Source organism: Gobius niger (genome assembly GCF_951799975.1).
Source record: "Gobius niger genome assembly, chromosome: 16".
In the NCBI taxonomy this organism is placed as follows: Eukaryota; Metazoa; Chordata; class Actinopteri; order Gobiiformes; family Gobiidae; genus Gobius; species Gobius niger.
This window is the reverse complement of record NC_136867.1, coordinates 23,657,877-23,683,257: the sequence shown is the minus strand read 5'-3', so window position 1 is coordinate 23,683,257 and position 25,381 is coordinate 23,657,877. Positions and strand designations below refer to the sequence as shown.

The window sequence follows — 25,381 nt, the reverse complement described above, 5'->3', positions numbered from 1 at the left end:
TTTTTTCCCTCCATTTTCCCCCTATTTTTCCCCATTTATTTTTCACTTTTTCTCACAATTTTTTCCCCCATTTTTTTTTTTTTTTTAAACTTTTCACTCACTTTTCCCCCCTATTTTTTCCATTTTTTTTTCACCTTTTCTCCCTATTTTTCCCCAGATTTTTCAGCTTTTTCCCCAAATTTTGCCCCCAATTTTTTCCACTTCCCCCACTATTTCTCCACTATTTCTCCACTACATTTCTTAACATTGGAGATAAACTTGATTTGGTACATGTGCGTATCTTCCAAACAGCAACACCAATATTATCTCGTCGACAATATGTTGCCCACCTCTGATCGACACCTTTGAAATATGACGGCACTGACAAAGTGTTCTTACTGTTGGAGAATAGGGAACATTGGCTCAATAAGCACGAATCACTGCGTTAGGTCAAAAAGTTGCTAAAACCTTAAACACAGCTTCACCAAAGTCACAAAAGTTGTTGGTCCACTCTCCCTCTACTGTCTACCCTACAACGCACTTGTAAAGGTAATTCTGCCAGACCCCCGTCTTAGTAATCACATACTTTTGCTTTGTCTTCTCTCCATTGGTGATATTGTTTTGTTCTGTTCAGTGCTGTTTATAAAATACTATTACTCCCTAAGAGGCGACATATATTGATAGATGTTACTGAAGCTCCATGCGCATGATCCGTGGTCGATGTCCGTCATCGTACTTTACTTTGACACTTGAGAGTTTTGTTGTCGTGGTCAAGTCTTTTTGTGCCATAATCGTGTAAAACCAGGGCTTTGACGGACAGTCAGCAGCAGAGCGGCTCCGTTTGTTTGGTGGAAGGATCAGGGAACAATGCAAGGTTTTTAGATGTTTATTGTCATCAGTGAATGTTTTTAATCAAAGCTGAAAATTTAATCAATATCGACATTTAGGAAAATATCCATCCGTTTTGTTCTGCTTCGTCCGGGAGCAGGTCGCAGAGACACACACACCTCCTCCAGCTCTTCCGGGGGTCCCGAGCGATTCCAGACCACAGTGAGACATAGTCCCTCCAGAGTGTCCCAGGTCTTTGCCGGGACCAGGTACAAGTTCAGGTTCACTTTATTGTCCTCGTTGGAAAATGTGTCCTTTGCATTTGACCCATTCTTTGATGTGGCTGGGGCGACCCGTAAAGAGCAGGTTATTGTCCTGGGACCATCTCCAGATGTGGAGCAGGCTGATGCTCAGGATCACCTGTTGTGTTTTAGTGGCTCCTGGAGGAAGGCTCCACAGACACAGACAGAACATAACAAGCTCCTCACAGAAAAAAGGGTCCAGGGTCGAACCCGGGAGCTGCTTTCTGTGAGGCAAGAACAGCAACCGCTCGCCCCCTCTTCCCAATGGGACATGTCCAGGGAGCCTGAGACAGTTGTCTGAGCCACATCAGCTGCTCCTCTCTTGAAGAGCAGCGGCTCTACCCCGAGCTCCTCCCGGGGACTGAACTCCTCACCCTCTCTTAGCGTGTTCATCCAGCCGACAGTAGCTCTGATGACACAGCGGGTCGTCCTATAACCGAGAGGTTGTAGGTTCAAATCTTGGCAGGTGCGTTCACCCATCCTGAAAGCATGAATGGGTGAGTGGTTCCTTCATGTAAAGCGCTCTGAGCCAAACGCAGGTGGAAAAGCACTATATGAGGGGTGTCCAAACACTACTCATGGAGGGCGGGATATTGAAGCATCCACAGGGTGACGGGCCAGCTCTGCCTCACAAGAAAATGTTAACTGTTAAACCATTCCCCACACTCTTTCTAACCATAATGCTAGTTCTATATCACTAAAAGTACATTTTTGAGGTTTTTATGTGGAAATATTAAAGTTGCACCAAACAGCACCACCTCCAGCGAGCCAAGAAGTGCCAAGAATCACAATTGGTTCTGGCAAAAAAGACACAAATCAACAACGCAGCGATGTAAAAAAAAAAAAAACTTGAGGTGCTGCAACACATAATACAAACACACATAACTTTTTTCAAAGCTAAACACTGAATGGATCTTTACCCAAAGGCTTCAAGCCGGCGCGGTCCCGGATTGATGTCAGTGCAAATGTTCCTGGCGGTGTTATATCAATCTGCCTCTTGCCAGTAGATACACTAACTGTAGATACACAAACTGCAGTAAATCGAGAGCTTTGACTTTGGACTCAGCTCCTCTTTCACCACATCGGTCCGATACAGCGAGAGCATCACGGCAGACACGTTAACCTCACGTAAACAAGACCCGAGACACTTGTACTTCTCCAGCTGAGCCATGCGCTTGTCTGTGGATGCTGTGGACTCAAAATGATCTGTTTTATCTTCTTTTCTTTTACTCAGACTCTGTGTAAAGACTAAACTCAGCCTCATTGACTCTGAGCAATATCGGCTTTTGCTTCTCTGGTGTTTGGAGACATTCAGACTTAATTTGCATTCATAAATTGAAGGATAAAAGCTTTCAGGCACATTCGCATAAAGTTAAAATCTACCAAATGAATTGATAACATAGTATATTAGGGGCTAAATGTGGAACTGTCTTTATTTATTACATTCTCGTGTTTATTCGAATCATTTCACAACACAATAAACAAGTCCAAATCATTAAACCGGATGCTTTTTGAAGAGAGCTCCACTTTATGTTCACGGGCCTGCGATAAAACCGTTATAGCAGCGGCTCAGATCTCGTGGCTTGAGTCTCTTGAACTGTGTCACGCATATTTAGCACAGTTTAGTTTGAGGTTTGGTAAATTTCAGGGCGCTGCTGCGGAGCGGCTTCTCCAGTCTTCCACAAAACTATAATCAACATCCGTCGGGCTAAATGTAGAGGAACGTACGGCGCTGTTTTTGCGAGGGGTTAGAATGGGTTTTCTTATTGCTGTGGCCTCCTTCAGACCCTTCATGAAAGTAATGCACTGATCTTTTGTAATTGTAGCTTTAAAAACATTGCATTTGGGCTTTGAAACTGCTACTTCTATTACTTTGTTAGGAAAAAAAGCCATCTTGTTGTAGATAACTTGCTTAAAAAGTGCTTAAATTAAGATTGTGTATTCAGATTATGAGCAGGTTTGGACCATCTTTAAATGAGATTCACGAAAATAAGTGAAATTAACTTGCAGACTCTTAAACAAGACAAAAATCTGTGGTAATTTGACCAATAAAAAAGTCACGCAAAGCAAAATCCGTCTTGTTCCCATGGCAACAAGATCTAAAATTCTCAAAATCGACTGAACATCTGATATTTCCCGCACTTTTAAGTCATTTTATCTGAAATAAGACGGCATTTTCACAGCACTTAAAGTGATAATCTGTAAGTTTGCAAAGTGAGGAGACTGAAATTTGAAAGTAAACAATCAAATTCCTCCCCTCTTTAACCAGAAAGCCCTTCTTTGCAAAATGAGGAGAGCAGGAACAGAATTTTCAAAAGTAAATGATCAAGCTCCTCCCCCTCCTTCTGATTGGACCTGACAGGCTGGTTCACAGGAAAAGCTCGTCTCATTGGTCAAGGCGGGAGGATACTAGATTCTGATTAGTTGCCGAGATCCGGAAAGGAGGGACTTTACAAAAAATAATGCATATGTACTATTACTTACTTTAGACAAAAATGCAAGACCAGGTGGTTGATGTAGCACATTTTATAAAATGTGTAATACATTTAGACTTACAGACTATCACTTTAATTGTACAGGAGTTTATCATCGTAAGCAGAACTCATTTGTACTTAGTTGTTTAAGTGTTGCGGACGTTCATCCAAGAAGTGAGTGCTGACAAAACGTCTTAAGGGTTTATCTCACAGGCTTGGATTAGGCGAGTGTCCAGGTAGTCTCGGTGAAAACGAACGAACATACTATTTGTGATATGTGAGCTTAGACAAGTTTATACTACGTACCTGTCTAGTCGTCTAAGCTCAGGTAAGAACATATCTCAGTATGGAAAAACTGTGGCCTGTTCCTTTATAGAGACTCCATACGACTCTTTGAGATCCCCTTGGTACCTGACAGGTCTCGGAGACTTTGCAGGGACGTCACAGAAACGTCTCTCAGGTTAGTGTTTGCAATGTTGCCACAGATGCTTGAGACCGTGTCGACCTCCCGGTGATCTCTCGGAGACTCGGATGAAATCAAACCTTTCACAGAGACTACCTGGAGATTCGCCTTCGACTCCAGACTCTCACCGGCCTGGAGTCTCCAACTAGTCTCCAGGCCGGTGATATAGGCCCTTTGTATGCGCTGCTTCAATCTGAGTAGCGGAGACCTTGCGAGTGAGATAGGACCTTTAGATAACACTTAAACTACCAAGTACAGACGACAGCTTTGGAGTCTTTGTCAACTACTGCAATTACTACAGCTTTCTACGACTACTACGACTTGTACTACCAGGACGGAGGAGGCCAAAGTGACATTTTCTTCTCGTTTTTGTTTCATTTGTCACATACGTTGAAGAAGTTAATGTAAAAAGTCCCAGTCGTCAAAGGTTTAATGGATTCCCTTCACGTTCTTGTACAGAAGCTGCTCCTCTCCGTGTCACCGCTAACTCCTGCTGAACTAACAATAAAAACATGGACCAAATGAAAAACGTGACATTTGAGTTTTCCTTTCATTGAAACAAAAGTAACATGATATTTATGGCACGTCTCATTTGTGAGCAATGAAGTTACGGTATTGAGCGAAGTGGATTTAACCTTCTGGGAGAAACATCTGGAGGAAGAGTCGGATCATTTCCTGCTCGGTTTGGTGAATATCAACGTTTTAGCGATTTCATGAAGGAAAGTTGGGGAAAACAAGTAGAAAATGTTTATGTTCAGAGATGTAAGTGACAAAGGAAGAGGGAGAACTCCATATTCTAAGGATTCTTCATGGTGACAGATGGAATAAATACACTGCCTGACCAAAAAAAAAGACAAAACGTGGATTTAAGTTATGATTATTGCAACATAGGCAAAGCTAAAGGCGCTATTAAGTGCTACTCACACTTAATAACTACTTAACGAATAAGTGAAGTAGTTATTAAAGGGACTATACAGTTTAAAAATGCCACAATTATGTACTTTCCTCCTCCTACATGTTCCAGCCATGTCCTAATGTGTAGAATCCTGCACTGTCACTCAAAAAGTTGTTAATTTGGGTCCGAAGGGTCATGCACGAGCTTAATATAGAAGCTGCAGTTACACGTATGACCTGAGGTGGCAGTAGTGAGTATAAAATGGTCAACTTGCATCTAGCCCCTTTAAAGGAATAGGCCACCTTTTTACATACTGAGATATGTTCTTACCTTAGCTTTGACGAGTTCTTTAGGACCTGTCTGGTCTTTACCCGCGCCTTCAGTCACGTAAACACAGCGCAGACGGCGTTAGCATTTACGTAACCATATTTAAATAGGGAAAACGTGGAAGAGCTTGGTAGCTTCTATCTTGACCAGTTTTGGAGCTATAGAGGAGAGAGGGAGAGGCTAAATGCTAACGCCGTCTGCGCTGTGTTTACGTGACTGAAGGCGCGGGTGAAGACCAGACAGGTCCTATAGAACTCGTCAAAGCTAAGGTAAGAACATATCTCAGTATGTAAAAACGGTGGCCTATTCCTTTAAGTGCTAGTCTAACGAAGTGTTCATGAAGAATTGAGTTTTGACCCATCATGTATTAAGGCTAATTGACTCTGTTTAACTCCAAATCAAGAAGTGACTTCCTGTTTCGATCCAGCACGCCAAAATAAAAGCACACAGCTCATCTCGTTGATTTGTTCAGCAGGTACTCGCAACATTACAAGAAGTGTTTTGTCTATTAATAGTTAGTTCATTGGTTAAAAATTTCTTTCTGCCTTAGAATAAGATGGTGCTTTTATTTTGGTGTGCTGGATCGAAACAGGAAGTCACTTCTTGGGCGGCGAGTCAATTTCGGTGAAGTTATTATAGTGTTACACAATTTGTTTTGGTCGGGCAGAGTGCTTCTTCTAATGTCACATCCTTCGTCTAAGTGAAATATTACAGAGGTTAAATTAAGTCATTCACTGAATTGTGGCAAAATTAGGGCCTTAAAAACTCATCACTAGAATCAAAAGTAAAACCAGGTCAAATCATGAGCAAAAATCTAACTGTGTAACCCGTAATATGACAAGAGACTTTTCACCCAGAAGATTATCGTCACTTCAAAAGGCCTTGTGTGAACCAGCTGTTTGGATAAACAGTGAAACCTTTGGCAATAGTGTTTTATGAGAAAGTGATAGTTTGGGTTTTGGGCAATTCTGACGTCGCAAAATGACCAAAGGCTGCAATTATGTAGCTCTGGCTTTGGCGACCCGCGGTTTTAGTGTCACGCTGGAGGAAAAGGGTCAAGTCTGGTAAGTTTTGGACTCATTTTAAACCCACTTTAGTCCTGGTCCAGTTCTCAAATTGTTGTGACAATTTATGGAAAGAAACTGGATATTTAGTTGTTCAAAAGACAGGACGGATTTGTTAAGCCTGAAAACTCAAAAAAATAAAAAATAAACTCAAAGGTTTGGGCAATGCTTTTAGCAATTCTGTCATTGCAATAAAATGTTGTCCCACAATGAATGATAAGAGGCTGCAACTGTTTGCCTTATAATTGTACAAAAACCTTTGTTGTTTCTGCTCCGGTCAAGTGCAATATCTTGTTTTCGCAAAAGAAAAAGATCCACCGGGTTTTATTATGTTTACAATCTGCCCACTCTGAGGTTTAGGTGTTTAAAGGGCCTCTCACTGGTCTGAAGACTTGATTTGCCGCTGGTCACGGAGATGTCTGCGAGACGTCTCCTGGAGATAAGGCGAGTCTCCAGGTCGTCTCTGTGAAAATGAGCAGGTTTGACTTCAGGAGCCTCTACATGGTCTCAAACTGTTGTGGTAATGTTGCGAACACTATTTGTTATCCTCAACCTAAGAGACATTTCTGTGACGTCCCTGCAATGTCTCCGAGACCTGTCGAATACCAGAGAGAGCTCAAAGAGACTCGATACTAGGGATGAACTTCCTGCTCAATTTCGTTAATCGATTGACCGGTAACTTTATCAAACAATTATCGATTAACTGTTTTTGGGATTTAGCTGTAGAGTCCCAACAATCCAGACCGTTTTTCATCATATTTTGTAGCACCACAGTGTAGTCCACGTTATAGCTATGGACACATATTAAGGCTCGTTTGAAAGGTGAGACTCTAAGCTCTCCATAGGTGAAAACAGTTTAATTCTACTGCCTCGGTTCCTGAGAAATCCCAAGCTAAACAGAGGCTAATTTTGATCAAAATCACTGATCTTTTATGAAACACTCTCATTTCTGATTAACTCCTCTCGCCTCCTCTGTCCTCTGGACGGACACTAACGTTATGTGAAGAGGCAAATGCCTAAATATCTTAGTTTCAAGTCAATTTTCAAGGACAACATTGTTGACACGTTTTGAAACACTGCGTGTTATCGATCGCGTTTTTTTAACAGCCTGGTTCTCGGATTGAAGACTTTAACAGGATGTTTCTCAGCCGTCCTTGGAACGCTTGTAACCATTTAAAAACCCAGAGAAATGCTTAAATCTCAAATGCTTAGATCTTTCCATATGAAGCTGCTCTGCTTTGTCAAACGCGCTCCAGAGATCGAGAGAGAAGTGTCGGCTTTACAGCTGTTCGCTACACAACACCACGCAAAAGAAACACAATAGTATAAAATGTCCAGATCGTGACTTTCCACAAGTTTTTGATCGTCATTTATTTCACTTCTCTTCATCACAGAGCTCCCAAAATCACACATAAGGTATATTATAGGGTCTATTTTTTCCGTTTTTGGCACTCAATGTGTTAAAAAGTGGAATAATTAACCAAAACACAAATAATAGGGTCGTCTTTCCCCCTAAAATACAGCATAATGATTAATTGTTAACATACTTTTTAAATCGATTGAACCCATGATGACAATTAATCGATTAACTGAACAATCCTGCTCCATACGCCTCTTTGAGATCTCCTTCCATCCGACAGGTCTCAGAAACGTCTCACAGGTTGAGGACAACAAATAGTATCCGCGACACAACCGCTTAAGACTGGGTAGACCGAACATGTTAGTTTTCCCCGAGACTACCTGGAGACTCGTCTTATCTCCAGGAGACGTCTCGCAGACATCTCCGTGACCATCTGCAACTCGAGCAACGAACATGTTAACCGTTCTCATGGGACGTGTTTAAAATGGCCTTCAAACCCAAAACATCACTCTGAAACATGAACTTGTCCAGTAGCTTATATCTGTTTAATTACACTGAATAATATGAACAATAGGATGTAATGCCAAGAGTGAGACAAGTCCTTTTTTTTTCTTTAAATAACAAAACTTTTAAATACGCGGTAGGTACAATTTTTTGGTGGATTGTCATAAAACACAAACCGATTTATTTACAATTTGAAGCTGTGTTGAAGCTGCCGGGATGAACGAGCTGCTGCTGCTGGATGAGGAAAAGGCTACGTCTGAAAAAGGCACAGTTTGGGAGATTGTTCCTCGCCTGGTTCGCCTCACGACGTTTATACAGAGTTACAAAGTCTGGTACTGCTCCATAGAGACTGGATTTCAGAGAGAAGCCGGCACGAGAAATGTGACGTCAGCTGTAGATGCTTTCTGCAGCAAAACGGTCTTCTTTGGTTGAGCTTTTCTTCACGGCACAGAAATAACACGGTGATCGAAGGGAAACGGCACGAGAACTTTGACTAAGGAGAAAATATTTAACCAGAAATACCCTCTAGGTTTCCTGTATCGTCACAAAACCATGAAATAAGAAAATTAAAGTCATTAAAAAGCAGTGGAAGACATAAAATGAATTGTGCCAAAAGTGGTGAATCTGATTCTCTGCGATTACTCCATATAAAAGTAATCTAGTTACTTCTTTGATTACTTTAATGTGATTACTAGTTACTTTAGTTTTTTTTAAAAAAGGATACATCCATGCGGTTTAGCTCTGCCCCACTTAGTTTGTCGTCGTCATTAAGATAGTTTTGTTTTCAACTGAACCGACAACGCACCACAGCAATCTTTAAATTAATGTCTGTATTCTTTGTCGTTTTTCCTACATTTCTGACATTTTATAGCATGTAATAAGATGATTTCAGCTTCATAATATTACAAAAGGTAATCAATAGTTACTTAATAAAGTCATTATAATCTAATTACCAGTTTTGCAATTGTGATCTCTTTCCAAAACACATTTCATTTCTATAACTGTCAGATTTGATGTTTGCTTATATCAGCAATGAATAAGCTTATTAAAGCAGTACTACGTAACTCATGCCCCTAGAGGCCATAAGCACCACTGCAGGTGTCGTAGCCTATTAAGTTGATTTTACTCATTGTCCATGAGAGTAAATACTACACTGACAGAAAAGACAAAGAGAGAGAGGGATATTTTACATCCAATTACACAATGGAGATTATTTTTTTCACTCAAACTTGGCTGTAAATACTGTTTAAGTGGCGCTAGCCCGCAGTTAGCTTTGCCCATTAGCCTGTTAGCTTCTTCTTCGTGATTCCATTAGTGTGTATTGCGCCTTCGACCCGGTGAAGCGAAGTTGCAATAGTGGTTTTCTGGCCAGAGACACCAGGGGGAGATGAAAGACCCTCCAATCATCCCATTAACACTTGTATTACCCCCAGAGGGACTACGGAAAGGATTTATTAAGGTAAACAAGTTACTTAGTTCTGCTTTTAAAAATATTCTGATTACATGTCATTCTTCTGTTTAGTGTAATGTTTGAAAAAAGCAGTAAACGCAGAGTTTTGATTTTGTTTTTTTGGCATTAAATTTGACTTTTTGCTGAATTAATGACCACAAATACCATGTTATTACGCTACGAGGCACCGGGCTGTTTCCATCCCATATTTCTCGATGTTTCCGATGCTGCGATTGGAGGGAAATCCAATCTCTATGGAGCTTTACCAGACCGTCTTCCTCTGAATAAAACACACAAGTAAGACCTGAGGCTCGCCAGGCGATATCTTTCTAGTTCATTGGCAAAGTTCAGTCTCCAAAGTTCGTAAAATCCACTTTGCGTTTCCGTCGATGGCACCGCAGGAATCTCACATGAAGCGCAACGTGTTTTCTTCATCCAAGTGTGTTTTTGGTCATTTGAGCTGCGGCAAAGTTCTTCGGAAATTAGTGTTTCGACTTTACGGATTTTTGAATCACAGTCGCTGGTTTGCGCCGCCTGAGGCCCAAAGTAGCTGTAAGGCAATTGGGAGCTTTTTAAAGAGCGGGTATTACGCTTTTTGCAGGTATTTGGTAATAATCTCAAACACATCGTCATCACTATTTTACACTTTGTAGATTAGAAGTGCAATATTGATGTAAAACGACTGAAACTAAATATACAGAGGTTTCAATTTGATCTCGCCATAAGCTCCTCCCACCCTCCTCCTCTTGCTCCCTTTAGCTGGGCAGCTGTTTTCGTAAAGAGACAAAGAAAAGGGGCTTTGGCTGTTGTGAAGCTATGGTGAGTGTTTTACTTCACAATGAGAGGATTAAGCTGAGCAAGAGATCGACACTTAGGAGCTTTTTGGAAAGAATGACCAAAGGAGAACGTTCAAAGTCGGGCTGCACGATTTTAACAAAAAAGACATAATGCAATTTTTCTGACAGATATTGATTTAACGATTCTATATATAGCATCTGTCTTATTTTTATGCACTTGAGCTGTATATAAAAATCTAAAACTGCTGTTAAACATCTTTGTACTCAACAAGATCTGTGAGAGTCAAAGAGGCATTTTCTGGAGTTTTCAGAAAAACATCCTTAGCTTTAATCACTCTCTAATTTTTTAGTCAAATTGTCGCATCACTTTTGTCACCATTTTCTTGTGTTTTCGTCTTTTTTGTTTCTATTTTGACATCTTTTTTTGGCTTTTTTCTATTGCTTCTTCCCTGTATTTTCGCTATATGTTTCTGTCACTTTCGTTTTTGTTGCGTTTTCATCGCTATTTTGAGGTTGTTGGGTTTTTCTAAGCTTTTATGGGCTCAGTTCAGAGGGGAGTTAAAGTGATAGTCTGTAAGTTTGCAAAGTGAGGAGAGATAAGAAAGTGAATCAAATTTGTCCCGCCTTTAACCAGAAATCTACTCCTACTTTGCAAAATGAGGAGAGCAGGAACAGAATTTTCTAAAGTAAATGATTAAGCTCCTCCCCCTCCCTCCTGATTGGACTTGACTGGATTGGACCGGTTCACAGGAAAAGCTCGTCTCATTGGTCAAAGTTATATCCCGCTGATCCTCATTCTCATTCTCAGGCGGTCAATTATACACAATCTTTGAAATGTATAAAACATTTAAACTTACACATTATCACTTTAAGAAGGTAAAATCTGCCGTAAAAACGTTACATTTAATTCCAGGACACAACCCGACCCGCGAGTTGCGAATAGTTTGCAGTTTTTGCGGCGCGACACAGGCGTGGAGGGTGTTTTCAGCGACTGCACCGACGTGAACCGAGGCTCAATAATTCTGACACTGGAAGCAGAAGGCATGAAAAAACAAAAACCCACAGGCCCTTGATTATTTCAATTTGATAAAGGTCGTGCAGCCCTAATTCAAAGATTACTCAAAGATAGGCCAGTGAAACACAGCTCCAGATCTGTTTTTGATGAAAGAACAACATTGTAAACATGGTAAAAAGCTCTAAAAAGTTGATTTAGCATAATACCCCCTCTTTAAGTTAGAGCAGCGCTTGGGTCAGTGGGAACTCGGAGCAGCTGCCGTCCCGATAGTGTCGCTATTGTTCTGGTTTGGCAAAAAAACTCGCCTTTTCCAGTTGAAGATCGCTCTCGAAGCTTTATTGGTAACATAATGTCTCTTCTCTGGAGTTAAAAGCGAGTTCTCGTCATAGTGTCTACTTTTTTAACTCGCGCACATGTAGTATTTGCTGGGTACAAACGTCGCCCTCTGGTGGCCAGGGCCCGTCACATGTTGTTGATGTAGTTCTTGTTGGGCGGCTGCGCGGCGTACCACTGCTGCTGCCTCTGCTTGCGGCCCTCCACCTCGGACAGCAGCGCTTGCCTGTAGGCCTCGTAGGACTTGACGATGTGCTCGAGCTCCTTCATGAACAGCAGCTTCAGCATGCCCTGGTACGTGTCCAGGTCGGCCAACTGGAACAGCTCCCACTTCAGGATGTGGTCGTATCTGAGGCGGAGAGAGAGAGATATGAGGATAACAAAATATAACTCAACAACCAACTGTGGTGGCACTGACTTGACGGGGGCTCTGGCGTAGACCTGGAGCCAGTCCGGGATCTCGGCCGCGTGGTAAGGGTTTGCCGGGACCAGGACCGGCTGCGCTCGCTCGGGCGGGAGGGGCTGGTACGTCACCGGGGGAGGGAGGGGCGGCGGCTGATCGTAGCGAGGAACACTACGGAGGGAGAGACAGGATTAGGGCTGAAAAACATTATTTTGGGTGCCTCTTAGGGCTGGGCCACATCATATCGTGCACGGTTATACCGGTAAAATAGAAAAGACGGAGATTACAGCTAATGCTACACTCAGCGTCCCTCAAAGCAGCAAAAACATGACTGTGGAGGGTCTAGGGGCAGGGCCTTAAAGCAGTATTAAGTAACTCTTGCCCCTAGAGGCCATAAGCGCAACTGCAAGTGTTGTAACAAGTTGCGATTTTTTTACTTATTGCCCGTGAGAGTAAATACTACTCTGACAGAAAAGACAAAAGGAGAGAGGGATATTGTACATCCAATTACACAATGGAAATATTTTTTCCCACTCAAACTTGGCTGTAAAGACTGTTTAAAGTGGCGCTAGCCAGCAGTTAGCTTTGCCCGTTAGCCTGTTAGCTGCTTCCTCGTGATTCTATTAGTGTGTATTGGCTCCGTTTCGGTGTCAAGTTGCAATTGTGGGTTTCTGGCCAGAGACACCAGGGGGAGATGAAAGACCTCCCAATCATCCCATAAACACTTGTATTACCCCCAGAGGGACTACAGAAAGGATATATTAAAGTAAACAAGTTACTTAGTACTGCTTTAAAATATGTAATGACATTGCTTGAGTAGATCATATTTGTGAAAAAAGACTGGGTGAAGACACTTCACCCAGAAAAATGCTATACAAGTGGAAACCATTTACCATTTGATGCTTTCATATTTCAAACAGTACTTAGTAACTTGTTTACCTTAATAAATCCTTTCCGTAGTCACTCAAGTGTTAAAAGTCTTAATGGGATGATTGGGGGGGGGTCCTTCATCTCCCCTGGTGTGTCTGACCAGAAAACCACATTTGCAACTTTGCTGCCTACGGGTCAGAGCCACAATACACACTAATGGAATAACGAAGAAGACGCTAACAGGCTAACGGGCAAAGCTAAGTGCGGGCTAGCGCCACTTAAACAGTATTTACAGCCAAGTTTGAGTGACAAAAAATATCTCCATTGCGTAATTGGATGTACAATTTCCCTCTGTCCCTTTGTCTTTTCTGTCTATACTGTTTAGTATTTACTGTCATGGACAATTAATGAGTTAAAAAAAACGCTACATGCTACGACACCTGCAGTGGCGCTTAAGGCCTCTAGGGGCACGAGTTACTTAGTTTTGCTTTAAAATAAAGGCATTTCATGTGTAAAAGAGACAGTGTGTGGTCAAAATTTCCTGTATTTTCCATTACCAAATATTAATAATGGATGTTTTTGACATATTACTTGCAAAGATTTGCTCAGAGGGGATTTTGGACCTTTCCGTTCCATTTATAAAGTTAGTAGGTTCAAAATGGTAAATGGTCTCAACTTATTAAGCGCTTTACAGCAAGGAACCAGTCACCCATTCACACTCTGATTCATACCCCAGTGTACGCAGACACTGGAGGCAAGGAGGGTGACAGTTTATATGTTACTGAGCAAAACCAAAACCTCAAATTGGAAAAGAATGGGTTTTACCGTGTATCCTCTTAATGTCAACAAATGAGATTGAATAAAAAGCTTTATATTTAAATGAAACTAAGATGTTAAGAGTTTGTCTATCAGTAAAACCCGTCTTAACGAACCTGGGAGCGCACGGATGCCTGTACTGCGCGCTCTTAGTGTTGTGGTGAACGTAGTAGACCCCGAACTCCGCGGACTCGACCTTCTCCCAGCCCGGAGGCAGCCCCTCTCTCTCCAGCGGGTGGCTCCAGTGAGTGGTGTTAGTGTTCATGTCGATGTAGTACTTCCTGCCCCTGATGGTCCAGTCCACGGTCCAGCCCGGGGGCAGGGGCAGCTCCTCCTGCGTCAGGCTGGACAGGTTTCCCAGAGACTTGGCCTGGATTCGGCCGATGCCTGCCAACAACAACAACAAGCACAGCAAGTTATTTTAAAGCCAAGGAAGAAACAAAATGTACTAGAAATGTCGCAATCACTGTTTTACGGGTCGGTGCATTTAACATTTAAGTCTTGTATCCAAAAGAATGGAGGAAAATAGATTTAAAACCAATTGGACCTTTGTGATGGCACGTGATTTTACTCTGCGATGAAAGGACTAAGCTTAGCAAGAGATGGAGAAGAGAGGATCAGCATTTCTTGGATACGTAGGACCTCAGGAGGAGCTGTTTGGGAGCTGCCGTCGCGCTGCTAATAAGAGCCACTGGAGAAGATCTAGAGATTACTGAAAGATGCGCTAGCGGCTCGAAACACAGCTCCAGGTCTGTTTTTGATGAGAAAACAACATTGTAACATGGTAAAGAGCTCTAAAATGCCCCCTTTCAATGCACGTTTTAATCCAATTTGATGCTTTTTAGTGAGATTTAAGGCCTTAGTTTTTGCACAATTCATTCAAAATGTGGAAAACAAGGGAGCCCTGAAGAATAAACAAATAAATAAAAATTACCAAAAAAAGGATGGTTGGATCTTTACTAGTTCCAAGTAGAACTTTAGCCACACAGCATGATTGCCTAACAAATTTTTCCACTGTTTTTGGAAACACATTGTTTTTCTCTTAATCATCGCCATTGTAACAATACAAAATGACTTAGGCAATTATGCTATGTGGCTAAGAAGAAATGGGAGCGAGACAAAAAAAATTGAATCAAACTTTTATTGAAAACAACAAATATATGAAATGGACTGTTTTTGCAGCCGATGAAATGTTAAAAGGCCAAATCTGTGCATTAATGTGTATTTCCGTTCATTTTCTGTCAGGTGTTCACACCGTCATGAAATCCTGATGGCAAGTATTAGTTTTGAAAGGTGTTCGGGTTGAGCTGGTGACAGTCTTTAGGTATTTCACTTGACTTTTCGTTGCATAAACCTCAGGATCTTTTAAGACTTTCTGAATGACTGTCTTTACTGCGTCTCACCTCAGCAGCGATGGCTCAACGACCCAAACACGCTCAAAACAACAATTTTGTTTGTGCCTTTGCCATCTGGATCAATAAGTGTATAGTGTTATAATTTTTATCCTATTTGTATGTATTATTATTTCCTTATTGTTATATAATTCCGCCCGCAAAGATTTTTGCTTTACTTACTGTACATAAGACACCTCGTTTTTCTATTATTTAACTGTTTGCACATTTCCTGTCTGTTTTTGCACACTCTGAGTGATCTCATGGAATGCCGATTGTAACGAGTGAATTTCTCCGTTGTAACGATCAATAAAGGATTATCTTATCTTAGTGTGCATATTTTTGCACTGATTAAAGGCATGTGGTCCTAAACTTTTGATCAGCTGAAAAAACAGACCATTTCAGTTTATTCTTTGTTTTCAATAAAAGCTTTACTCACTCCCTTTTCTTCTTATTGAAGTTCTACTTGAAACCTTGTTAATCAAACCATGAAAAATGTCAATTTTAACAATTTTTCAATCGGTCTTAAACCTTTGATCGGGGCTGTATTAGAGCTGCACGATAACTGACTCCTTTCTGAGGAGAGTCGAGTCATTCAGATAATTTACTTCCATTGTTACTTCTCTACAGTCATCGAGCCTCGCGTTATAAATTTAAAGGTTTTCCACATTCCTCTCCTGAAAGCGTTTTGTCCAAACGTTAAAACATCCGGCCGTGTCTCCAGTGGGTTTTGCTTCTTCATATTTGTCGTCGTGTCAGAGTGAGAGCATTTCTGTGGCTCACACACCGTCTCTCACTCTCTCTGCTGCCAAACGCTCCAGGATCTGTCAGATCAAACCCATCGCCGCCATTTTGGAAAATCTCAAGGGTTTAGGAAAAATGCTGACCTCTGTTTCCCACAGGAGCGAGTCTCTGCAGCTGTTCGGGACGACTCAAAACAAGTGCTGGGAAACGGCGCTCACTGACGGCAATGTTGAATCAATTTGGGATTAAATTCATTTCCCAACTTTTTGTTACAAGAAAAGTGTAAAACCATGACTTACGACAGACATTATCCATCAAACCACGTAGTAATTATAAAAGCAGGACAATGTGGTGCATTATTCTGCTGCTGCTTCATGTGTTTTCTCTGAATCCAGCTATAACTATGACCGTACTTTCACTGGGAGAACGTTTGTCAGGCTCATATTTACAAATACATTTACACTTTGACACTTTAAAATAGGGCACAACATGAGATTAAATTGTTGATTTTATGTTGGATTTTTAAAACAGGGAGAATCGTTAGAATCGATACCGCACGTTTTCCGGAATCGGATCAGTGCAACTATGGTTTCCAGCCTATTTTATGGCTGGTTTAGATCTAGGGCTGGGCAATTCATCAAAATGTCTTCACAATCGCTACTTGGGTCAATCTCAATAATCGTCGTGGGTATTTCTAAATCGACAGGTTTACAGCCATTTCTTTGGCAGAAGCAGCACATAGTTTTGGAGTTTGGAAGATTTTTGTGTTAAAGTTATATTTCAGGATATTTTTTGACATAGGGCCTCATTTCCTAGTTATCCAGAGTGTTGCTGATTTCTGGAGATAATTTTTGGTAATTCTTGCAGTTCTTATATTTGAAGAGTTTCGTGGCGCTAGGCTAATGCAAGGCTAGCGCATTTCTATGGCGTCAGCTAGCCTGCATTAAAAACAGTCTGACCCGCTCCACAGAGCACCTGAGGCAAATCACTTATAACACTAGACTAACCATGTAAATGTCTGTGTCGATAATTTTAACCATTTTGCACTTAAACTAACTTATATTTGAGCAGCATCAGCTTCGTGGTTGTATAAGCTACGCGGCGGCGGAGTGATCTGCTAGAAAATAGTCCCTCAAAATGCGATCATTCATGCGATGCAAGGTCAGTTATATTCCAAAAATTATTCTATCGACACAGACATTTATATGGTTGGTCTGGTGTTATAAGTGATTTGCCTCAGGTGCACAGTGGAGCGGGTCACACTGTTTTTAATGCAGGCTAGCTGATACCATAGAAATGTGCTAGCCTAGCCTGGCGCCACGGAACTCTTCAAATATAAGAACTGCATGAATTACCCAAAAAAATATCTCCAGAAATCAGCAACACTCTGGATAACTAGGAAATGAGGCCCTATGTCAAAAATCCTGAATTATCCCTTTATGATTCTGGAGGAAAGTATTGTTTCTGTTTGTGCCGACATTGGTATAAAAAAAACATGCTTAAGTAAACCTCTCTTCAACGTGAGAGGAGGGTCCTGAAAATCTTTTAGAATCTATGAGCCTTGAAAATCACATATTCAAATCATACTTAAACAAATACAATAATGTGCAGTCGAAAAAACGCAGTCGATCCCTGATATAAAAACTCTGGGAAAAGCCTCAAAATGCAAAGCACAGATGTCGGGACAAAAACACATATTTTTCATGTGGGAGAAGCGGTATTTAAATGAGAGGAATGCGCACGGTTAAAGGTCACAGGCTCTGGTCGTAGTTGTGGAAAACAGAGGAATCTGATGAATCATTGCTCGAACTAAGACAAACTGTAAAGAGATACATGCAGTGACTCTCGTTTATCTTTACGACTTACTCACGGCAGCCTATAAACACTTTTAACTTCATCAACATCAACATCAGGAGCCAGAAATATGGACAACTAAAGATTTCTATCAATCAGACTGGCAACTTTTGAGCATTGAGCAAATTGTGACCAAAACAGAATGTGTTTCAGCCTCTAATGTAGCCATTTTTGATGATCTGACACAGTAAAACAGTCATTATTTTCCAACAGGGTTCGCACAGATTTCCACTTGAGGTTTTCCATGACCGTTAACCAAATTTCCATGACCCAAAGTACCATCAATCATTATCTATGTATTTATCAGCGCTACATTTTTGTGCCGTAGTCCAGAGAGACCCGAATAACTGAGAAAGACCAGTGTGTGCCGGGACCAAGACACTTTTATTAACACGACCCACGAAGCCCCATTCTCTCCCTCCTCCTCTGGGACACTGGGGCTTCAGATTAGTTATATATTCTCCGCTACAGGCCTCAGCTTTCAAACAAAAAAATATGCACAGTCTTATTTCCCGCAACCTTCATACACATCCTGGTGCTCCCTATAGATATTGGATTATTAAACAAATGACATGGACATTTGATGAGGATTTCAGCTGCATCAACAGGTCGGTCAGATGTTTATCAGTTCATGGTCTTCTGTAAACTTATTTCATGTTGCTAAACTCTGTTATCTCATTGTGATCCCTGCACGTGTTTGTGTTTACACGGGGCAGGTGAGGGGTGTGTTGAGGCGAAGGAGGTACGGCGCTCGTCTTTGCTTCTGCGGGACAAAGTTAACTCGCTGTTTCGAAGGTGGGAATGCAACCACTCTGGACCAGTGAAATGGAATAGCTGAGGGCGGCTTTAAATCCCAAGCATATTTTTGAAAATTGTAAATTATTTTCCATAACTTATAGGGACAATACGGAGTTTAACAATGTTAAAACTAAGGATTTTCATTCCCCTACATGTTCCAGCCATGTCCTAATGTGTAGAATGAGCTCAGACCTGTTCACCACAACTGCAGCTAAAATCCTGCACTGTCACTCAAAAAGTTGTTCCTTCAGGTCCGAAGTGACGTCATGCACGAGCTTAATATAGAAGCTGCAGTTACACGTATGACCTGAGGTGGCAGTAGTGAGTATAAAATAGCAAACTCGCATCTAGCCAATTTAAAGCTGGGTGCCTGATTTTTCCTGCACAAACATTTGACATTTTCTTTATTTGGCCAAAACTTGTTTCTAGCTCTGACAATCCCTCCTGCATATCTGAATTGTTCAAACACATTGTTTAAATGCATGTTTCAAGCCCATGTGCAGCTTTAAGCGGTGGTAAAGTGAAGAAGGGCACTGATTTTCGATTCCACTTCTATCTTCTATTGCTCAATTTAAAGACCATGCAACAAGGTCTGCTTTTTGCAGTGTTTACAACATACTTTGTGGTGGTAGAAACAAATCTACTTTACAACAACAAAAAGTCAGGTACCCCAGCTTTAAAGGCACTGCCTAACATTTAGGACTATACTGTTGCCATCAGTACAAAACATGCTCCTAATGGCCAGCTCGACACAGAAAATGCTGCAGTGGATAATCAAAGAAAGGATTTGGATGAGAACCTAAACTGTTAAAACCTCATACAGTATTCTGCTGACTTTAGTCACATCTCCATGGAGACGAGTTGGAGAAGTACCCACTCCCTGTAAAGCTACAGTCATGTCTTAAGAGAGCTGAGCCACTCACAGCAAAGGCACATGTTTCTTGTACACCTATGAGGCATTTTTTAATGATGAAAATATCTGTCAGAAAATAAATGTTTCTATTTTACGTGGTGTGGCTTTAATATTTGATAATAAAATTCCAATGTTGTGTTTTCAAATTTCACCCCTCATCCAAAAGCCTTTACCCCGAGTCATGGAGTCGTACAAAGTAAACAGAAAAGCCCGACTCGTCATGCAGTATAAAGACATTTCTGCAGGGTTCTTCTCACCTGCAGCCGGCCTCCCCTGTCCCGGCGGCGTGTGCTGTCGTGGATGTCTCGGCACATTGTGTTCGTTTCTCTCGCAGAATCTGAACTCGTCCGGGAAGTTGTCCGGCAGCCTCCGCGGCCTCTGCTGCGGCGGCGGCGGCTGCTGCTGCTGCTGCTGCTGCTGCTGATGGTTGGTGTAGTACAGTTCAGAGGGGTAATAGTATCTGGAGGCGTCTCCGTTCTCGGACAGAGGGCTCACGTCGCTCAGGAAGGACTGAGTGGAGCCTCCGTACTCCCGCGGCAGGTCGCCCAGGCTCCGGGGCAGGTACGGCGGGGCAGACAGACGATGGCTCTCCCTGTGTGGGTGAATGGATGAAACATTTTTGACCTAGTGACCACACGACAAAATCAAAAGCAAGTATGAGGCAGCAAAAAATATGTGCCGTCTGAGTGAAATCTATGGAACACAATGGAAGAAATGGATTTTTACAAAGAAAGAGAGAAAATGCCCTACATTAAAAGGGATATATTAAGATCTTTGACGTTGCCTCATTTCATAGTTATCCAGAGTGTTGTTGTTTTCTGGAGATATATATATATTTAAAATTCATGCAGTCCTTATATTTGAAGAGCTTTGTAGTGCTAAGTTATTGCAAGGCTAGCACATTTCTACGGTATCAGCTAGCCTGCATTAAAAACAGTCTCACCCGCTCCACAGTGCACCTGAGGCAAATCACTTATAACACCAGACTAACCATATAAATGTCTGTGTCGACTGAATAATGTTTGAACTAAAACCATTTTGCATTTAAAACTCATGCAGACATAGGGCCTCATTTAACTAGGAAATGAGGCCCTATGTCAAAAACCATGAAATGTCCCTTTAATGTTAGCAAAAAGAAAATGCATGAGGGATTTTGTAAAACAGATGCTAACAACAAATCTAAATGGTTAGCTCAGTTAAACGCTCATAAGTGATAAAAGACCATTCACACACAAATGACCAAAAACAAATTGGGAACAATGACAATCATAAAACAAATCATGTGTTAACTATGGAAACATGCGCTGGTGGTGTCGGACCAGATTTAGCGTGACGTTTAGTGTGACATTCTCACCTGCGAGCGATTTCTTGCGGAGGCCGCTGCACCGGGGTCCGGCGCACCACCGGCTCTCTGTTCGGGGCCACAGCGTACGTCGAGGGGCCCATCTCCGGCAGCGGCGCCTCGGTTCGTCTGGGGATCGTGGGGCCATGACGGATGAAGGAGGGCATAAGGTCTGAAGAAAACATCACAACAGTTTCAGGTTTTGACATTTTGCTTTCTAAAGCTTAGGGCAGAATTCATATTCATGTGGTAATACAGTTCAGGACTGTGATGCCGTCTTGGGATTTCAAGCAATAATAAATTAATGGAGATTTAAAAAGGTAAAATACTGGAGCTATGGTTCACAGATGAAATCACTTGGACACTACAGTGAGTTAGATGTATTTAACAGTAGTGACTCAACAGAGTTCGGGAAATTCCACAGTTACCATGGAGATCCGCCATCTTTGCAGCTGTTAGCATACATTTCCATTGACTCACGATAGCTAAAAACAGCATAAAAAGTGGAGAAAATAGCCGTGGAAAAGCTCCATTAGCTGCTGAGTTACTGCTGGTAAATACATCAAACACACTGTGGTGTCCAAGTGTTTTAATGTGAACAATACCTCCAGTATTTTAACTTTTAAAATATCCATTATTTTACAACTGCTGCTGATCCCATAATGCTTAGGCAAGGCAAGGGCTGAAAGATGTATCTTTATCGTGTCGATATCGAGATATGAACATTCAAGATATCAATACCGCAAAAGTAAAACATATCATTATCGTATTGATATCGAGACATTCAAAATACTAAAATTGAGAAAGCAGGATATTAACGATATAGATTTTCATCAATACAACTGCACTCTTTTGTATTATGATTTTATTATTCTGCAAAATGCTTGGTTTTCACCTAACCCATAGTTATATCGTATATATCGAGTATATCGAATATCGAGATATTTTGTCCATATTGTTCAGCCCTCAAGGCAAGTTTATTTGTAGAGCACAAGTCATACACAAGGCAATTCAAAGTAGCATAAAATTACGAGTTATATTATGCTATATATTATAAAACGTCAGCGATATGACGTCACATTCCCAAACTCTATTGTTAAGCATTTTGGGATTTGCAGCAATAATAAACTAATGGAGATTTACAAGGTGAAATACTGGAGCTGTGGTTCACAGATGAAATCACTTGGACACTACAGAGAGTTAGACGTATTTAACAATAGTGACTCAATAGCTAACGGAGTTGTATTTCTTCACTTTTTACACTGTTTTTCGCTAATGTTGGAAAATGTATGCTAACAGCCACAAACATGGCGGATCTCCATGGTAACCGTAGATTTCCCCGAACTCTGCAGTTATAATTTAGGTAGAAAACAACATTTCTGTAATTGCGAGAACAATTAACAAGGAACAAAACCTGTGACCTTAAAATCTCTTCTGCAAATAAAAATAATTGAAGCACAATATTAGAATAACATAGAAAAACACAACGTTACTTTACTTCAGATGCCATTCCTGCCACCAGCCTCGTTCCAATCTCAGTCAACCTAAATTACTAGGGAGAAAAGTCTTGCACCGTGGCTCTACGAGTTGAACTACATTCTCCACGTTTTCCCACTTGTGTGAGATCAGAAATTTCAACAAAATCACACATTCTGGCTGAGAAAAAATGCTTTAAAAAAAACAAGCGAAAGGTCTTTACTACAATGTCATATTGTAATAACAGCCCAATTACAATCCAAAGTTAACCAAAAGCTACTAATAACGCTTTTATATCATTCCTACCACTGAACAAGGTAGAACCCCATTCATTAAAACATCTTTATAAACTTTCATCCAATGTTTCCATCACCTCAGCAGTGTTGCCAACATTAGCAACTCGGTCAATGTTTGGTTAGCTCGCTAGTTAGCATTTAGCTTAGCAACGGCGTCAAAAACTGTAAAATAACACATTATTAAAAGTCGGTGAGTAGTTTCCCCACAGCAGAACGGCCACGTGAACACAGACGAGTGTTTTGTTTGCACTAAAAGCATATCATTGGCTTGAAATAAACTTTTGTTAGCCGCTCTCCGTTGGCTAATGCTAACTGCTAGCTACTTGTTGCTTACTTCTGAGGAGCGGCGACGTTTCCTTCTTCACATATTTCCCGTGCACCTCGGCTGGTTTGGACGCTTCGTTTTTGCTTTTCTTTCGCGAGAGCATCACTTAAAAAAGCTCCCTAAACATCAACAACAGGGCGGTGTGGTCCTCCGGCACAGTCCATCGACACCTGAAAGGTTTAAAGGGCGGAGGAGAGTCATGTTTTGAGAGTTTGAGCAGCAGAGGAGCAGCCGAAGCCGTGGGATCTGCTCCGGGGAGAGAGTCCTGCCCATCCGCTCTTCAGGAATGACATACTTCACATTTTTACATTTTTGGACCGCATAGACATATATTTAACTCAACGACACGGCCAAACAGATACTATTCTCTCCTACGTGTGTTCTAATCTAGGGCACTTGCTTCATTATGAAACTGACTTTTATAAATAAATACTTTTCATCCCAATTAAAGCTTTATAGGTGTTGATTTTACCCTGGAAAGTATTGTATAATAGTTATGACATGACAAACTCAAGAACCACCTCAAATAGGCTAAATATTATTTCTACTTCTGCTTATTTTTTACAAGTTTCAATGGAGGTGCATCCATTTTCAGTGGTGGAAGAAGTACTCGATATTCTTACTTAAGTAAAAGTGCAGATACAGGACCAAAAATGTACTTAACTAAAAGTAAAAGTATCTGATAAAATGTGTACTTAAGTAAAAGTACAAAAGTATGCCTTGTAAAATGTACTTTATAAGTAAAAAGTACAAGTATTGAAGAGTTTAATGTGCAGGATTATTTAAATCATTTGAATCTAACCAGGTCTAAGCGAGTAAACCACTTACTCAGGTCAAAAACAGGAACTAAACCACGTCTAAACCCGGACTAAACAAAGTCTAAAGGTATAAACCACTAGATCAAGTCTAAATTGGGACTAAACCAGTTCATTGTAGAGAGGTCACTTTGAAAATACTTTTACTCTTAACACAATTTGAAAATGTAGTAGAGTAGAAAGTACAGATACGGGCTCTAGTGAAGTAAAAAGTATTCATCATAAAATGTACTTAAGTAAAGTAAAAGTACCAATAATTTGTACTTTTTACTTTGTTACTTTCCACCACTGTCAATTTTATTACCTTGCCGTCTTTGATTACACATCTCCAACATCTCCTAACCACTGTGTGTTCTTAAGGGCTGCTGCTCTACATTGTGAGATCACAGTTTTATGTTATGAATCAGACTTGTCAAGCTGGAGGGGACCCACCATTACCCTCGGATGACAAGCCGAGAACCCTGTAGTTTGTCATATCGTATAAAATATTGTATTCCCCCCCCTCAAATTTTTGTTGAACAAGCAGTATATATCCCTTAAAGACTGAAATTATGGTCAAAACAACCCAATAACATGCATTTTAACAGACACAGTTAACGTTTCCATGCCGTTTCAGATGGAAAATATTGAATAAAAGTTCCCTATAGACTCGCGACCCACTGAAAATGATTCCGGTCCCGACCCACCAGTAGAGAATCACTGTTTAACATTATATATGACACAGCGGGATGTTTAAAATACTGACACTATTTCTCGCATTATAAGACTACTTTAGCAGGTATTTTATGTCTTATTTGCATAATAATATTTCTCAAAATCATCTTGGGAGCCTGAGGTTCTGTGCTGGAGGGCCGGATATGACCCCCGGGCCTGACGTTGCCCACCCATGATATAAATTAATGAATAAATAAAGATCATATCAGGACTAGAAGACTTGTCTATATTATACCTAAACTGCACTAAAGTATGGCTAAACTGGGTGTAAACCATGTCTACGACAGAAAAAAGACCTGAGTAAATTCAATCTACTTTGAAATGAGTAAATTATAGAGATAATATCCTCTGAGTGATGGTTATGAAAGCGACTCCCTAAACATAAATGACAGGTGCCGTGACAGAAATACTTTTCCAGACAGAAGCATTGTGTTAGGTTCTTTGTATAGCTCTCATCAGCTGTTCAGACTATTCTCATCACTGTACATTCTCCTCACTCCAAAAGAGAGGGGTCAAGGACAGTCCGTTTCAGATCGTGAGAGAGTTTAGGTCATCAATAAACATCACGGACTCATCATAAACAAAAACGCTGTACATTCCTCTCAATTTCACTGTGTAGAGGCAGCAAGTATGTGACAGAAACCACTCATTTCGGATAAAAGTCATCTTTATTGTGCACAAGTCACTGTCTTTCCAGCAGCAGTAATCATTCATTCTCATACAGTACATTCATAAAAACCTCACTTTGGCTTTTACACAATACACCGGTCGATATAAATAGCACTGGGTCACATACAATGGTTTACACTTCACGTAGTGTCTTATATTAAAGA

The 25,381-nt window shown here is 41.0% G+C and overlaps 1 protein-coding gene and 1 long non-coding RNA gene across 2 annotated transcripts; one reads left to right on the top strand and one right to left on the bottom strand.

Moving 5' to 3' along the window:
- Positions 1-4,071: 4,071 nt before the first annotated feature.
- LOC306975979 lies at positions 4,072-4,580 on the top strand. The gene is made up of 2 exons (XR_013793736.1): positions 4,072-4,222; positions 4,267-4,580. It is a non-coding gene; the product is annotated as an uncharacterized lncRNA (long non-coding RNA).
- A 6,982-nt stretch (positions 4,581-11,562) lies between these two features.
- On the bottom strand, positions 11,563-23,292 carry sav1 (salvador family WW domain containing protein 1). The gene is made up of 6 exons (XM_079573529.1): positions 23,029-23,292; positions 20,935-21,094; positions 19,838-20,172; positions 13,997-14,267; positions 12,210-12,365; positions 11,563-12,140 (listed from the first exon to the last, which is right to left on the bottom strand). The coding sequence occupies exons 1-6, from the start codon at positions 23,120-23,122 to the stop codon at positions 11,921-11,923; spliced, it is 1,236 nt and encodes a 411-aa protein (XP_079429655.1). The 5' UTR covers positions 23,123-23,292; the 3' UTR covers positions 11,563-11,920.
- Between the last annotated feature and the right edge of the window lie 2,089 nt (positions 23,293-25,381).

Coding starts and splice junctions, on each gene's coding strand:
- sav1 (XM_079573529.1), bottom strand. CDS start 23,122: ATGCTCTCGCGAAAGAAAAGCAAAAACGAAGCGTCCAAACCAGCCGAG. Junction 21,095..23,028: donor AACGTCGCCGCTCCTCAGAA/GTAAGCAACAAG, acceptor TGTTTTCTTCAG/ACCTTATGCCCTCCTTCATC. Junction 12,366..13,996: donor AGGCATCCGTGCGCTCCCAG/GTTCGTTAAGAC, acceptor CTCCCTCCGTAG/TGTTCCTCGCTACGATCAGC.